The sequence below is a fragment of the Mirounga leonina genome, unplaced genomic scaffold (assembly GCF_011800145.1).
Source record: "Mirounga leonina isolate KUSES-001 unplaced genomic scaffold, KU_Mleo_1.0 Mir_239, whole genome shotgun sequence".
Classification (NCBI taxonomy): Eukaryota; Metazoa; Chordata; class Mammalia; order Carnivora; family Phocidae; genus Mirounga; species Mirounga leonina.
The window spans coordinates 1,525,013-1,541,345 of NW_023270624.1; the positions used below are offsets into that span (position 1 = coordinate 1,525,013).

At 43.5% G+C, this 16,333-nt stretch overlaps 1 protein-coding gene across 4 annotated transcripts; it reads right to left on the reverse strand.

Moving 5' to 3' along the window:
- Positions 1–3,904: 3,904 nt before the first annotated feature.
- Positions 3,905–15,142, reverse strand: ZNF879 (zinc finger protein 879). Of its 4 annotated transcripts, none has more exons than XM_035029405.1 (5): positions 15,032–15,142; positions 13,785–13,839; positions 12,046–12,172; positions 11,617–11,712; positions 3,905–6,118 (listed from the first exon to the last, which is right to left on the reverse strand). In XM_035029405.1, exons 2-5 carry the CDS (start codon positions 13,815–13,817, stop codon positions 4,671–4,673), a joined length of 1,704 nt encoding a protein of 567 aa, XP_034885296.1. In that variant the 5' UTR covers positions 13,818–13,839; positions 15,032–15,142; the 3' UTR covers positions 3,905–4,670. The 4 variants fall into 4 exon arrangements, with proteins under 4 accessions (XP_034885296.1, XP_034885298.1, XP_034885297.1 ...); XM_035029407.1 differs by having other exon boundaries at positions 15,045–15,139; XM_035029406.1 differs by lacking the exon at positions 15,032–15,142 and adding an exon at positions 14,929–15,009.
- Between the last annotated feature and the right edge of the window lie 1,191 nt (positions 15,143–16,333).

The following is a 16,333-nucleotide window of genomic DNA, read 5'->3' on the forward strand; positions in this document are numbered from 1 at the left end:
TTTGGCTCAGGTCATGATCTCAGGGGATTGAGCCTCGAGTCTGCTTGAGATTCTCTCTCCCTCTCCCTCTGCCCCTCCCCCTGCTCTCTCACTCTCTTCTAAAAAAAAAAAAAAATATTACGACCTCGAAATGGCCCTTGGATACAACCTCTTAAACTTGATGTGCACTTCACCTAGGGTGATCAGGCAGTAAGATCTGTTTTATCCTACCTCAAATGACCCAGTATAGAGTTGGGCCAAAAAACTCTAATCATTTTCACTGATATACACACTGGCCTTCCTACTGATCCTCATTCTGGCTGGCCTGGGCAACCTCTTCCTGAGAAGGCAGGGTCTCTCAGGCATCAGGCAAGCTGAGGAACCCCGGGCTCCTCCCCAAGTCACTTCCTTGCCTCACAGCCAGAGGTAATCACCAACCTGAATTGTGTGGTCGTATGGTAGCTAGTCTCCAAATATGGTCCCCACAACGAACCACAACCCTGGTATTCACACCCTTGTATCACCTTCTTCCCTTGAAATCTGGACATCTATAAATCATTTTTCACCAAGAGAATACAGAATTGAGGTCATGTGGCTTCCAAAGCAGAGTTCTAAGATCTACACTGGATCTTCTAGGATGCTGGGTCTTGGGACACTGCCTCTCAGGAACCAGCCACCCTTCTGTGTGAAGCCCAACCAGGCTCTCAGCAGCATCCCAGGACATCACTGGGTGCCAGCCACCCTGGACACCAAGCTCAGGGGAGCGGCCGCTGCCGACTGCAAATGCATTAGAGACGCCAAGTACGAATTCCCCAACTGAACCCAAATATGGAACCAACGGCATTAATAAACTGTTGCTTTAAGCCACTAAGTGTGGGGATGAGTTGTTACACAGCAAGGGACAGCTAGACTACCTTGTCATTCAACCACTTGCTATTTTTAGTATCTTACCACATGTATAAATCACTTAGAATCAATTTAATATTGCGGAACATGTCATTATACCATATGTTGTTTTCTCTGACTTTTGAAGTCAACAGGCTTTGAAATTCATCTGTGTTTGCTTATAGCTTTGGTTCATTCATTCTCCCTGCTGCTCTACATTGTTAATATTCCAAAATTCTCCATTTTCCTATTAACATTCAGACTACTTCCAAACATTAGCTTCTATGATCAGTGCTGCTAAGGATATCTTTATACCTGTCTCTTACTGCTCATATACACACATTTATCTATCATATATGCATAGGACATGTTCAACTTTATAGGATGCCGATGGTCTGTTATCAATTTACACTCCCACAGTGGAGCATGGATTCCAGTTACTCCACATACATCCCAAAACTCAGTAATGTCACACATCTTTGTTTTTACTCATCTTAAAAAAAAAAACAACAAAAAAAACCCCCATGAAATTTGGGGTGCCTGGCTAAGTCAGTGACGTGTGTGATTCTTAATCATGGGATCGTGCGTTCAACCCCATGTTGGATATAGAGCCTACTAAAAAATCAAAAATAAATTAAAAAAAATAAGGTCTATTTAAAAAGTCATAAAATCTCATAAAATCCTGTGATTCTAATTTCCATTTTTAAGCATCTTTTCATGTTTTTTATAAATCTGTATTTCCTCTTCTGTGAAATAAGTAGTCATGTATTTGGACCACTTTTTTTCCTACAAGGTTGTCTTTTTTTTTAAGTTGATTTGTACAAAGTATTTAAATTTTCCGGACAGTAAGCGTTTGTCAAAAATGTTGTGAAAAGATCTCCTGTTTTATGTCTTGACTTTTCATCTCCATTTTGGTGTATTTTGATAACCAGATGTTCTTTTTTTTTAATGTGAGCAAATATAAAAAAAGATTTCATGGCTTATTTGTATCCTGTTTAAAAAAATCCTTCCCTATTGTGAGGTCATAAAGTTTTTCTTTACATCTTCTTCCAAAAGATACAATTTTGCCTTTCACACGATTCTTTTTGTGGTGATGGTAGGCATCCAATTTTTCTTTGTGGATGAACCATTTTTTCTAGAGCCATTATTCATTATTGAGTAATTTGTTCTTTCCCTATGTTCCTCCTGTCATGACTGCTTCTAACATTTTACCATTTTTTTCCAGCAGGTTTCTGGCAAAACCCTTTTACCAGGTTAAGTAAACTATCTCCTCTGCTTATTTAAGAATTTTTAAATGAATGGGTGGTGAGTATTGAGATTGCTTTGCCTGCATTTACTGAGATGAACATGTGGATTTTGCACCTTTAACCTGCCCATGTGGTACACAGCATCTGTAAGTTTCCTAATGCTAAATAACCCACCAATTCCCATGAAAAATCTACATTTATCATGATGCATTAACTATGTTGAGGTACTTCTGGATTACATTTGCTTTGTTTAGGGTTTTTACTTTTTTGTTCATGGATGATATAGGCCAACATTTTTTTTTTTTAAAGATTTTATTTATTTTTTGACAGAGAGAGAGGCAGGGAGAGAGGGAATACAAGCAAGGGGAGCAGCAGAGGGAGAAGCAGGCCTCCCGTGGAGCAGGGAGCCCGATGTGGGGCTCGATCCCAGGACCCTGGGATCATGACCTGAGCTGAAGGCAGACGCTTAACGACTGAGCCACCCAGGCGCCACCATAGGCCAACATTTTTTAATTTCTTGTACTTTCCTTGTCAATTTTGGTCCTGGGTTATACTGGAATCATTGTGCTTGTACATGATCTCCTCTGGGAGATCGTGCATAAGACTCAAATTGCCTGTTACTTGCAACTTTGAGAGACCTCAACGTAAAAATAACTGGGCTTGATATTTTCTTCATGTAACTTTATTCAGATTTATTTGGGGGGATTATTTTTAGGACTATGTTGTTATTTGGAGAGGCAATGGTCTAAACGTGTGCCCCTTCAAAATTCGTGTTGAAAACCTAACCCCAGAGGTGATAGTATTAGGTGGGGCCTTTGGGAGGTGACTGTCATGAGGGTGGAGCCTCATGAATTCGATTAGTGCCCTCATAAGAGGCCTCGGAGAGCTCCCTCACCCCTTCCACCATGTGAGGTTCCAAGAAGGCACCGGCGAGGAACCAGAGGATCCTCACCAGAACACACCCATGCAGGTGCCATGAATTTGGACCTCCCAGCCTCTGGACTTTTAAGAAGTAAGTTTCAGTGGTTTATAAGCCACCCAGGCTATGGTATTTATTATGGCAACCTAAGTGGACTAAGACAGGGAAGTTTTATTTTCCCAGAAATTAGAGAATTTAAAAGAATGGTTGTAGGGAAAAAGGCACAGCAGTGGAGGATTACATGACTCAAAAGTCTGTTCCTCATGAGTCTGGAACAGTAAGACTGATTAGTTGGTCCCAGGAAGCAGAAGTTGAATCCAGTGATTTTTGCTTTAGCTCAGTCTCCACCCCCAACAGTACCTTTTCTGAGGTATTTTTATTATTTTTTTTAACTCTTTGACAAAGAGAAAGAAACTAGTTGTTTGTTTGTTTTTAAACAAAATAGGTAGTTCAGTCCTTTAGTGCTTGCCCACTCTTGATGATACTGGACAACACTAAAGGATGTTGCTTCCGTAAAGTTCAACAATTTTAGTTTGACTTGGGAGATAACTTTTTACATTGCCAGAATTATTATTCACATTTTAGAAATGCTGAAACGTGCCAACTTGTTGAAGCATCTAACAGCCCATTTACTGAACTTAGAGTCTGAATTTCTGTCTCATGGCCCTCAAACTGTGGGAGGGAGTGAAAGTTACCTGGTTCACTTTACCACCAGCTAGGACGAATGGTGGTCCACACTCTTCCTGGGCCTTCCTGGATGAAAACCAGAGAGCTCAATGAAGCAGGCAAAGCCTTGGGTGCCGAGAGGCATGCTCTCATCTTACACTGTAAGATCATCACTAACATTTATCAGTGGAGTAACTTGCAAAAGCAGTAGTTGGCTAAATAACGTTTAATTCTCAACTTCACACAGCAAAGGTAATCACTTTATGATAAAACCAAGTGAAATACCATGCATTTTGTGATTTAAAATAAAGTGACTTTAGATCTGCTTCAGAGCTGGGAACAAGTCATCGGGAAGAAAACTCACAGGCCCGTATGCCTGCAGAGTTTACAGAGTGATTTTCTTCTCAGGTAAATGGCTTCGAAAGCAAAGAAGAAACAATCCAAAAATTTTCACAACCACCAAGTACGCGATTTGCCTTAAACTATTAAAGAACTCATTTAAGTGACAGTGAGGTAGCTAGAGGTCACCTGCTTACATGTCTTCTCCAAAACAGTCGTCTTAGGATAACTGGCTTGCATAACACTGAAATGTCATTTCAAAAAATAGATGTCTGGATTAATCTAAAGTCTGGATTTTATGGCTGCACTTTCACATAAATCAACACGCTTCCCAGGGATGCTTGCGAAAGCTGGGGGCTCTTATTGCACGTCACCCCGGAGAAGATAAAAGAATCTTACACATTCTCTACCTTATAGTAATAACTTAAAAACTATGAAAAACACATTTCACGGAAGCTTTCCTAATACACCTAATGTTACCTGCATCATGAAGTCTCTGATGTCTGAGGAGGTCTACATTCTGAAGTCTACCTCACAATTAACTACTCTTCATCACTTCCTGCCCAGGATGAGTTTTTCGAAATTGAGTATGGAATGAACTTCAGTTGGAAGACCTTCCACCACACATGTTTTATTTATAGTTTTTCTCCAGTATGCGTCCTCTGATGATTGGTAAGGGATGAGCTCTGGCTAAAAGCCTTCCCACATTCTTTACATTTATACGGCTTTTCTCCTGTATGAATCCTCATATGCGTCATAAGGGATGAGCTTTGTCGGAAAGCTTTCCCACATACTTTACAGCTAAATGGTTTCTCTCCAGTGTGAATTCTCTGGTGCTGAATGAGAGCTGAGCTTTGGTTGAAGGCTTTTTCACAGTCATTACATTTATAAGGTTTCTCTCCAGTGTGAATTTTTCGATGAGTATTAACCGCTGAGTGAGAACTGAAGGCTTTTCCACATTCTTTACACTTATACGGTTTCTCTCCGGTATGGATTCTGTTGTGTATATTAAGCCGTGAGATCCAGGAGAAGGCCTTCCCACATGCGTTGCATTTGTAGGGTTTTTCTCCCGTATGAATTCTTTGATGCTGAATGAGAGCAGAGCTTTGGCTGAAGGCTTTCCCGCATTCTTTACACGCATAAGGCTTCTCCCCAGTGTGGATTCTCTGATGTATGATAAGGGCCGAGTGATAACTGAATACTTTCCCACACTCATTACAATTAAAGGGTTTCTCTCCAGTATGAATTCTATGGTGTCTACTTAGCCGAGATATTGAAGTAAAGGCTTTCCCGCACTGACTACATTCGTAGGGTTTCTCTCCAGTGTGAATCCTGTGATGTTGAATAAGAGATGAGCACTGGCTAAAGGCTCTCCCACACTCGTTACATTTATAGGGCTTTTCTCCGGTATGAATTCGTTGGTGATTATTCAGGGATGAGCTTCCTTTAAATGTCTTGCCACACTCGTTGCATTTATAGGGTCTCTCTCCAGTATGCATCCTCTGATGTCCGATGAGGGATGTGGTGAAACTGAAGGCTTTCCCACATTCGCCGCAGATGTAAGGCTTCTCTCCCGTGTGAACTCTCAGGTGCTGAGTGAGAGAGGAGCTTTGGCTGAAAGCTTTCCGACATTCCTTGCATTTGTAGAGCTTCTCTCCGGTGTGGATTCTCTGGTGTTTACTCAGGGAAGAACTGTGGAGGAAGATTTTCCCACAGAGGTTACATTTGTAACATTTGCGCACCGTATTGACTCCCAGTTGTTTAAACAGAACTGAATACTGCTGGGAATGGGGTTTCCTTCCTCTGGAAACGAGTCTGGGTTTTCTAATAAGGGATGATTTCAGACTGAGATTTTTCCCGAGCTCAATACTTGTAAAGCTCCTCTCCCTCAGGTAGGTGTTTTTGATGGTGACTAAGACTTTCCTGAAAGGTTTGTTCTTTTTGCCTTGTTGCTTCTCTAGCTTGTCCTCATTTATATAGGCTTTCCCTGGCTTGAAATCAAAAGGACTGTCACCTAGGAGTTTATTCATTACTTCCTTATTTTCTTCTTCAGAAACTGTAGTTTCAAACAAGCGCTCCCAACCTAAAATAAACAAAATGGGTAAGTCTCCCTTGCACTGAGAGTAAAGAAAAGTGACACCAAAATATACAAGAACTGCTGACAAATACTTCCCGGATTCTTAAGAAAGGATGGGGAGAAAAAAGGGCAAGAGAAAGAACAGCATGGGAGACATGCCTGGGTGGAGAGGATCTGAGGAAAGCTCGGGTGAACTCCGAGGGAAGCTCCTCCAACAAGGGCAGCCAGGCCCGCTCTAGGAAAAAGCTCAGGTCAGCAGGGGACAGAGCACTTCTGAGTTCAGTGGGTTGTGTTACTCCTCAGCTCCCTCTCCCGCATCAGTCACCAGTGCACTCAAGATAAATCCATGAGGAACCTGCAGAGGAGCTACAAGTAAAACCTGGAAGAGCTGTGGGTCTTAAAAAGCTCTCTGAAACCCAGGGCCTCAATTAGTGCTGTTTTGGAACTCCTCCGAGTGCTGTATGTGCTGTTATAATGGACATGCCCTCACTCGTTCAAGCAGTTATTTATTTATTTATTTTTAAAGATTTTATTTATTTATTTGAGAGAGAGAATGAGAGAGAGAAAGCAGGAGAGGGGGGAGGGTCAGAGGGAGAAGCAGACTCCGCGCTGAGCAGGGAGCCCGATGTGGGACTCGATCCTGGGACTCCAGGATCATGACCTGAGCCGAAGGCAATCGCTTAACCAACTGAGCCACCCAGGCGCCCATCGTTCAAGCAGTTATTTACTCAGTAGCCACCATGCAAAGGTCAAGATCAGGAGTATGGGGAACATATCAGACAGGAATCCAGTTTTTGCAAGGTTTATATTCTAGCAGCAGGGTATTAACAGTGACCAAGTGGCCAAATAAACTAGGGATGATGAGTCCTGGAGGTGACGAGAATAAGGAAAACAAACAAAAACAAGGTGATGTGCAGTATGAGTAAACGAGCTGACATTTTAAACTGGGTGATAGGGAAGTAGAATTAAAGATGGGATCTAAATAATGAGAGCTGGCCATGCAAAAATGTGGGTGTAAAGAGGGTTCCAGTCAGAAAGAACGTAAGGCGAGAGTCAGCTTTGAGTTGTCCAGGAACCCAGATTTGTCCAGTGTGGCCTGAGCAAGAGGAAACAAGCCAGTATTACGAAGTGAGGCAAAGAAGGAGGCAGGAGCCGTACCACGCAGGGTCTTGTGAGATACAGGAAGACATCTGGAATTTCTTCAGAGATCACCGTGGGTTAGGAAGGACAGGACAGTTCTGTTTAAAGAGGATCGCAGTGGCAGTGTGACAAATGGACTGTAATTCGGGGTGGGCAGATGCAGAGCAGCCACTCAGGAGACTGGACGGAGGCGATGGTGGTCTGCACTGGCATGGCAGTGGAGGGGGGCACACTGGGATGTTCTGAAGACAGAGATGACAAGTACCTTCACCTAGGAATAGGATGTACAGAGTACGTGAAAGAGAGGACTCAAGGATGATGTCCAGCTTCTGGCCTGGGCAGCTCGATGGAGACTGGTGCCATGTAACGATATGGGGACTACTGGGGGAAGAGTACATTCTTGAGAATAATTTTCAGTCCACTTTTTAATCACTTAGGATACAGTACAAGGAATGGTGTCATTGCTTCAAAAGGAATGAATGTATTTTCTTAAAGAGTTTTTATTTTCTGAACTAAAAAAGAGATATATAATCATTGTAAGAAAAATGAAGAAAATACAGAAAACTATAAATACGAAAATCGAGTTTAGCCATACACATGACACACAAATATAATCATTGCTAGATGTGGAATTTAGCTCACCAGAATTTTTCTGGATATTAGAAAACACTTTTATTTAAAAAATAAAAATAGGTTGAAACTACACTTCCCCCTACCTACTCTGCACTTAAAAAAAAACTGTGGGCTTCTCTCCATGGCAACAAATGAAGGTTGACACCATCATTTTAATGGCAATGTTAAGATTTCAAAGCACAAACATAATCATAATTTAATAAATCCCCTTCTAAGAGTCACTTAGCTTTCTTCTTCCCAGTGATCCCTCATGTTATAACAAACATTCTTTATACCACCTTTGCAACTCTGCACAATTATGGAATTATTTCCTTAAGATAAACTTCCAAACCTGAATCAATTTTAATAAAGCCAGACCATCCTGCAGAAAGACTACACCCATCAACATCCTATGAAAGATACTCAGGTATCAGTCAGAGTGATAGGAAAACACTGGATATGTATTTCTTAATTTGGGGTAATACAGTAAGGGGAAAATGGCATCCAAATTGCTTTAGTTTGTAATTCATTGATTATAATGAATGAATAGTTTTTCAAAGAATCCTGGTGAATTTTCAAATTCACATTCCTTGACTTTTTAATGGTGACACTCATGCCTTGTACTGTAATTATTTATTCTCTGGACCTTTTCTCTGTTTCTCTTTATATTATACCTTTGTATTCTATAGCCACTACAGCAATCTTAATAATAGGAAAAAAACTAGAAATTAAAATTTCCAGAAGATTATTATTTTTTTTTAAGATTTTATTTATTTGAGAGAGAGAGAATGAGAGCGAGCAAGCACATGAGAGGGGGGAGGGTCAGAGGGAGAAGCAGACTCCCTGCCAAGCAGGGAGCCCGATGCGGGACTCGATCCCGGGACTCCAGGATCATGACCTGAGCCGAAGGCAGTCGCTTAACCAACTGAGCCACCCAGGCGCCCCAGAAGATTATTAAATAAAATATGGCTTAACAATACAATAGAGCTCTTTCAGAGACATAGGCCTCTATTTAATGAGGGCTGAATAACTGAAGGACATTCACAATTTAAAATAGGTTTGAGAAGAGTATGTATAATCAATCTCTCTCTGTGTCTCTCCCTCATGCACAAACACAAACACACTCAAATATTCACAATCTGAGAGGATAAATGGTAAAATATCAACAAAGGTTCATCATGGTTGGTTGGCAAAATTTCAGGTGAATCTCTTTTTTTTTTTTTTTTTTTTTTTTAAGATTTTATTTATTTATTTGACAGAGAGACACAGCGAGAGGGAACACAAGCAGGGGGAGTGGGAGAGGGAGAAGCAGGCTTCCCGCGGAGCAGGGAGCCCGATGGGGTGCTTGATCCCAGGACCCTGGGATCATGACCTGAGCCGAAGGCAGACACTTAACGACTGAGCCACCCAGGTGCCCTTCCTTTTTTTTTTTTTTTTTTTTACAATACTACATACACCTTGTATTAATTAAAAGTAGTTAATTTTTTTCAAATGCTTGCAAAAGAACACAGTCAATTTGATACTAATGATTTCTTTACCAACCAGAAGGTTCAGAGCCAAATTCGAGACTCACCCATGGCTACATTGCTGGCCCTTACCACAGATATATTCACTTTTTAAGGTTCTGACCAAACTTCTATTTTATCATTATTCTTACAGTTAGCTTCCTTGGATTGTTGGTGGAATGTGGCAGAATATACATTAGTATGTAGTAGAAAAAAATATCCCTGAAGCGAAAAAAGACTTGGCTCTTCAAAGCAAAGGGCCCCGTGATGCCAAGTAACAGTATTACACCAAAACTCCTTGGTATTTGATACAACCTAATGAACCTTCTGCATTCCAAAAATAAAAGAAAATATCCTATAATATTCTAGACAGAAGACAAGAAAAGGGGTGGAGGGACCAGATTTCTACACAGAAGATAAAGGAAAAAGAACCATGTTAATGGAAGACTTTTTAAAAATGACACTCAGTGCTCAGTCACTACAGCCAAGTGTGAAGGAAAAAAAAATTTGATGCCAGAAGTCTAGATCCATAATTCTCACCAGAGAGGTAAAAGAATTGATTTTATTTATTATCTATTTTTAAAATGTATTTTTAAAGGTTTTCAATATTTGACAGAGAGAGAAAGAGAACAGAAGCACAGGGAGAGGCAGAGGCAGAGGGAGAAGCAGGCTCCCCGCCGAGCAGGGAGCCCGATGCAGGGCTCGATCCCAGGACCCTGGGATCATGACCTGAGCTGAAGGGCAGACGCTAAACCGTCTGAGCCACCCAGGCATCCTAAAAGAATTGATTGTAGACATGTACAAATAGAGCACAAACGAACCTTTCTGAAAATACTATTCAAGAAAACACTCTAGTCAAAACAAAGGGGAAAATCTGAAGACAAAGCTCATGAATGGAAACACAGGATTGAGCTGCCCAGAAAGCCTGTGTCCTGCCATCAAGAGAAATAAATGCTGGTTAAGTAGCAAAACTCAAAGGAGAGAGCCACCCTCTGGTGCTAGAATCAAAGACAAAACAGAATAAAAGCAAACAAAGACAAAAAAACCCACCGAAAACCCAGAATGACAGTAACAACAACAACAAAAAACAAAGACAAAGCAGAACAGCAAATGAGAGCTTATGGATCCAGCAACCCAGAGCGGTTTTAGAGATTGAGAGACATATCCTAGCAGCCAGGGTCTGGAACATATTATTTTGAGTATTTTCACACAAAAGATTTAGGAGAATGCCATGTTGAATATCTGCGAACCTTCTGCATAAATTCTATTTATCACCATGTTGCTACCCCTGCTTTCTCGCTCTCGTGTAGTATATAAATGCACACATGTCCGCGTTTTCTTTTTAGCTGAACCACATGTAGTAAGTTGCAGACCAAAAAAGTCAAATAAAAACCCAAGCGGGAACAATGAGGGATGTACTGTAGGGATGTACTGTAGGGATAGAAGGTTTGTTCAAACCACCAAGGGAAGATAATGTAAGAAAATAATCAGTCCAAAAAAAGGAATGGGAAGTCCTCAGATAGGGAGAAAAACCATGAGAGACTCCTAGCTATAGGAAACAAACTGAGGGTTGCTGGAGGGGAGAAGGGTGGGGGGACAGGGTAATTGGGTGATGGGCAGTAAGGAGGGCACGTGATGTGATGAGCACTGGGTGTTATATGTAACTGATGAAATACTACATCTGAAACTAATGATGTACTATATGTTTCCTAATTGAATTTTTTTTTTTTAAAGATTTTATTTATTTATTTGACAGAGAGAGACACAGCGAGAGCAAGAACACAAGCAGGGGGAGTGCGAGAGAGAGAAGCAAGCTTCCCGCCGAGCAGGGAGCCCGACGTGGGGCTCGATCCCAGGACCCTGGGATCATGACCTGAGCCGAAGGCAGACGTTTAACGACTGAGCCACCCAGGCGCCCCTGCCTAATTGAATTTAAATTAAAAAAAATTTTTAAAAAGGAAAATAATCAGTCTGAAAAACAGGGGAAGATATGACTCACAAGACTTTACGCGTTATATACGGTGTCACATTTTCTGCATTCACATTACAAAGGACATCGGAGACAAGTGGGCCCTTCTTGGGAGAATTCAACTCTCCCTCTGAACCTGCCGTATCAAGGACTCAGAAAGGTAGAGAGAGAGGATATGCCCTTCCCAGCCTTCCCCAGGCCCTGGTCAACGTCTTCTGATCAGCAGAAGCCAGGCATTGAGAAAATGCTCTGTCCACTTCCCAATCACTGTCACTCACCTACACATGGGCCTTGAGAAACTCCATTTTCCACCATCCAGGGGTCTTCCCCTTGCTGTAGCTGGAAGATGACCTTTGGTTTGGAAAACAGGATTCCTGTTCGTGAGCAAGAAGAAGAGAATGAGTCTGCTGTGCAGACATGAGAGGGGCTTAAGTTAGGCTCCTAGAGGATGGCCAGAGGTGGTCTCAGGAAGAAAGTCAGGGCGCTGGTTGTGCACGCCTCCAAACTGGAACCTCTCATGAGACAAAGAACAAAGAACAGCAAAGCACACAAAGGCTGCCCAACACCAACTCTACCAACCCGAGGCCTTTCTTGGCAGGGGACGGGGGGAGCAACTGCCACCCTGTGAGCCCCACTGCGGGTCCTCCTCGGAGAGGGCCCCACGATGCTCCCCCGACAGACTCTCCATCACGAGGAAAGGTCCTTACCCAGCGAGACGAGGGTGCCATAGTTCTCCAGCATCACCTCCCGGTACAGGGTTCTCTGCGCGGAGTTCAGGCGCAGCCACTCGTCCTGGCTGAAGAACACAGCCACGTCCCTGAACGTCACAGACTCCTGCAATGGGAAACCCACTCCTGCTCACCTGGGACCATCCCCTTGGGGGATGAGCAGCCACCCTGTCGCCGCGCAAGGTTGCAAGGATCTCTAGGCGAGTCTCTGTCCTTTCCAAATGTACCTACAGTTGTTCCCACTTCTGCAGAGGGTTATGTTCTAAGACCCCTCCCCCAGAGGATGCCTAAAACTTGGGGAGTACCGTACCCTATATATACTGGTTTTTCCTATAAATACAATCCTATGATAAAGTTTAATTTATAAATCAGGCATAGTAAGAAATTAACAACTAATAATAGAACAATTATAACAATATACTATAGCAAAATTATGTGAATGTGGTCTCTCCCTCTCAAAACATCTTACTGTGCTGTTCTTACCCTTCTTCTGCTTGTAATATTGTCACAGCTAGACCCCAAGACCTGACCTTTACTGCCCACCTGCTTGTACTCACTGACCTTTGTCCCACATTTTTCCTTAAGCTCTTCTTTCCAGCTTATCTCTTAACTCAGGCAAATGGAAAGTGAAACTGCCCCTCCAGAATATTCCACCCCCTAGTTAACAACTGTCAATAAAAGATAGCAACTCAAACCCCAGGGCACAAAGCTCACTCTCTCTCTCTCTTTCTCTCAAGATCATCTGCTCTCCTATCTTGAGAGTACAATTTTTGCTTTAATAAACTTCCCTGCTGTGTCACCATCTGCTGTGTTGTGTGTCCATCCTTGAATTCTTTCTTGAGACAAGACCAAGAACCTTCAGCAACTCCTTCAGGACAGGCTTGGTTGAGGCCCCAGGGCCTCCCCAGTTCACCCGGCAACACTGAAACCCTGCGTTGTTCAAGAATCAACTAGACTACAAGTACCTCGGATCACACTTGCTGATTCGGAGGTCTTCTTTCTTGGATCTTCCTAGACAATCACCTGGACTCCTATTAGCTACCACTCTAGTTGATTGGTCCTCAATTCCTTGAGAGTAAGGACCAGACATTTTCTCTTTGAATTCCTAATGTTACAGAGAGAATTACCTGATTCCCCCAAGTTTCCAACCTTCACAGGGAAAAAAACATACCTAGATCCCTCACAGAGCTCTGGGTGTGGCTTTGGCACAAGGCTGGGGAGGGGGAACACTGAACTCCTAATCAACAAGTACTTAGCTGTTAGGTGGGGAATTCCCAATGAGACCGGCCCCAAGCACTAGAGAAACAGCTTGATGTGGTCCATACATACAATGGATTATTACTCGGCCATCAGAAAGGATGAATACCACCATTTGCATCAACATGGATGGAACTGGAGGGGACTGTGCTAAGTGAACCCTAATCCAGGACCTAATCCAGAACCTAATCCAGAACTACTCGGATTTCTTCACATGCTTGAAGAAATGAGCTAGAATCACAACTAATGAATCCTTGAATACTACATCAAAAACTAATGAACATAATAAAAAATATTAAAAAAGAGAGAGAGAGAGAGAGAAGCAGCTTCTTTCCTGAGTTACCCTACCAGGCCGTCAGGTCCCTCCACGGGCTTCACTGCCTCGTAAAGCTCAACAATGGCTTCAGTGTGTTCACATCTCTGAACCAGGAAGGCAGGTGAAGAAAGAAGCCCTCACTCACCTGAGCCTGGGCTGGCAGCAACCTTGTGGCCATTTCTCCCTCCTGGAGAAGGCACCTGAAATGGAGAAAGAAACTGTGAGCAGTCTGTCTGTCCATCCTGTCTGTACTCCCGCCCTCATGAGGCCTGACTAAATTAGAGAGCCCCACACACTGAGCAGCCTGCAGATGGAAGCCAGAGGGAAACTGGGAGCCGAGGGTCCGTGGGCATGGCCACCCAAACCAGGCGTGGGCAGCAAGCATACTTCCAGTCACCGGCCGGCTACCTTTCAGCCAGTGGTTTCTGAATAAAGATAAATCAGACTAAGGAATTAGAGCCATCTGATGTACATTAACAGCGTAAAGGGCAGTCAGGCCGGGCTCACAGAGATGCTCAATAGAAGAGAAATAACATAAATATTCCGCACATCTATACTTAAGTATTTTGAACTATATTATAGTTATAAAATTATATTGTACCCAACATAGTAAATAATTAGATATAAAGTATGACAGCAAAGTATAATAATATGATAATTATAATAATTCTTCACATAACATTCGAAGGAAATTGGTGTTCTTTTCAGGAAGAGCCAACCGAAAATTAGTCTTCTCTTCCCCCTCGGAAGTGGCGCTTCCTTTATGAAGAAAGAGTTATCAAATTCCCTTAATATAAACGAAAACATTACCCATCCTCTCCCTGCTCCAAAAAACCCCCACAAGGCTCAAAAGAAAGAGCATCATTGGCTGAAGATGAGTTTAAAATTTGGGGAAAAGGGAAGTAACTCAGCAAAAGGACGAAATTAATCTCAACAAACAAACAAAAATAGTCAAATCACTCTAGGATGCACTCCGGGAGAACGGCGCCACACAAGCTCAACGTGGCAAGGATAGCAAAAAGGAACACACGACAGAATGAAGTTGAAACTCGGGGCGAGGTGGGGGTGGGGGAGACCCACAAGCGCCACCAGCCAGAAGCCGCCCCCGGGGGCACGAGCCCTCCAACGAGGCAGGGCTCGCCGCAATCTCAGTTCTGGGGCCCCTGCTCCAAGAGCCCCGCCCGAGGCTGGCGCCCGGGGCCCCGGCGGCGACACTCCGATTTCCGGGGCTGCGGGACCGCGGGAGCCCAGAGCTCCCGGGGCAACGCCCCCTCCCCGGGCCGCCTCACCTGCCGAGGCCGCCGCTCCGACGCCCGCAACTGGGGTCGCGCGGCGGCCGGCCCTCTGCCCTGGCCCCGCCGCCGGAGCTGCACACCCTGGGCCCGCTCTCACCGGCAGCCTGTACCTGCGCCCGCCGCGACGGGGACGCCAAGCGGCGGACCGCACTGGAGACAAGCAGGATACCCAGTCCGGGGATGTTTTTCGCCGCCGCCGCCAGGCCGCCGGGCGCAACTGCGCCTGCGCACGAGAGAGGGAGCCGGGTGCCTCGGCCGAACCGCAGCACTTTTCCTTTCGAACTCGATTTCCCAGACGTCGTCGCAGGACGGCGGCCTACGGTGTCCGAGAAGGGCCAATCGCGGTAAGGCTAGAGAACGCCGTCTTGCCGGGAGCCCAAGCAGGCTGAAGCCTCGTCTTTCTGCCTCTCTCAGCACTTGTCCTGTCGAGCACCCTTTCTGGGAAAAGTGGGTATGTATTTAAAAATATGGAAAATTCGCCGCTCGCTGCTGCTCGTTCTTGACTCAGCAATTCCTCGTCTGGGTATATTCCCAATGGAATTGAAAGCGATGACTTAAACTGGTATTTGTACAATGTTAAGAGCAGCATTATTTACAGTAGCCAAAAGATGGAAACAAGCCGGTGTCAGTGAACAGGTGAGTGGATAACAGAATGTGGTGCGTGCGTACAGTGGGAAATCAGTCAGTCGCATAAAGGACAGAAATTCGGACCCGTGCTCCAACATGGATGGAGCTTGAAGACGTGCCAAGTAAAATAAGGCAGACTTAAATATTGTGTGATTCCACTTATATGAGGTATTTAGAATAGTCAGAGTCATAGACAAAGTAGAAAAACGGTTACCAGGGGTTTGGGGAAGAGGGGAATGAGAATTTATTGTTTAATGGGTATAGAGTTTCAGTTTGGACGATGAAAAAGTTCTGGAAATGGATGACGGTGACGGTTGGACAACAATGTGAATGAACTTAGTACTCCTGCACTGTACACTTAGAAATGGATAAAATGGTAAATTTTGTGTTATGTGACTTTTACCGCGATAAAAATAAGAGCAATACAAGATAAAGAAGTAACAATTATGAACTGTTATTGGCAAAACAACGTAACATTGAGATTTACAAAGTATAAATAAAGTGACAGACTGAGTAGACATGATTGCCTCCTTTTTTCTCTTAATATTCCTTAAAATGACAAAAACACATACACATTTAATTTTCAAAGGAATGGATCCCCTACAGCTCTAGAAAATACCATCAGAACCCCAGAAATTGAGAGAAAAGCTTGGAAGGCATGCAGCAGTGTGCCCTGAGGTCCAAAATCCATCTAATAGATTCAGAAGAAGAAACCAGAAATGAAGAGGAAGAAAAATTACAAATAGATTACAGATAAAGCTATGGAAACGTT

Bases quoted from the DNA above. Each gene is read 5' to 3' on its own strand.
- ZNF879 (XM_035029405.1), bottom strand. From the start codon at position 13,817: ATGGCCACAAGGTTGCTGCCAGCCCAGGCTCAG. The intron at 12,173-13,784 runs GTGAGTGAGGGC...TTCCCATTGCAG, and splicing joins TGCTGCCAGCCCAGGCTCAG to GAGTCTGTGACGTTCAGGGA. The intron at 11,713-12,045 runs GTAAGGACCTTT...GCTCACGAACAG, and splicing joins TGGCACCCTCGTCTCGCTGG to GAATCCTGTTTTCCAAACCA.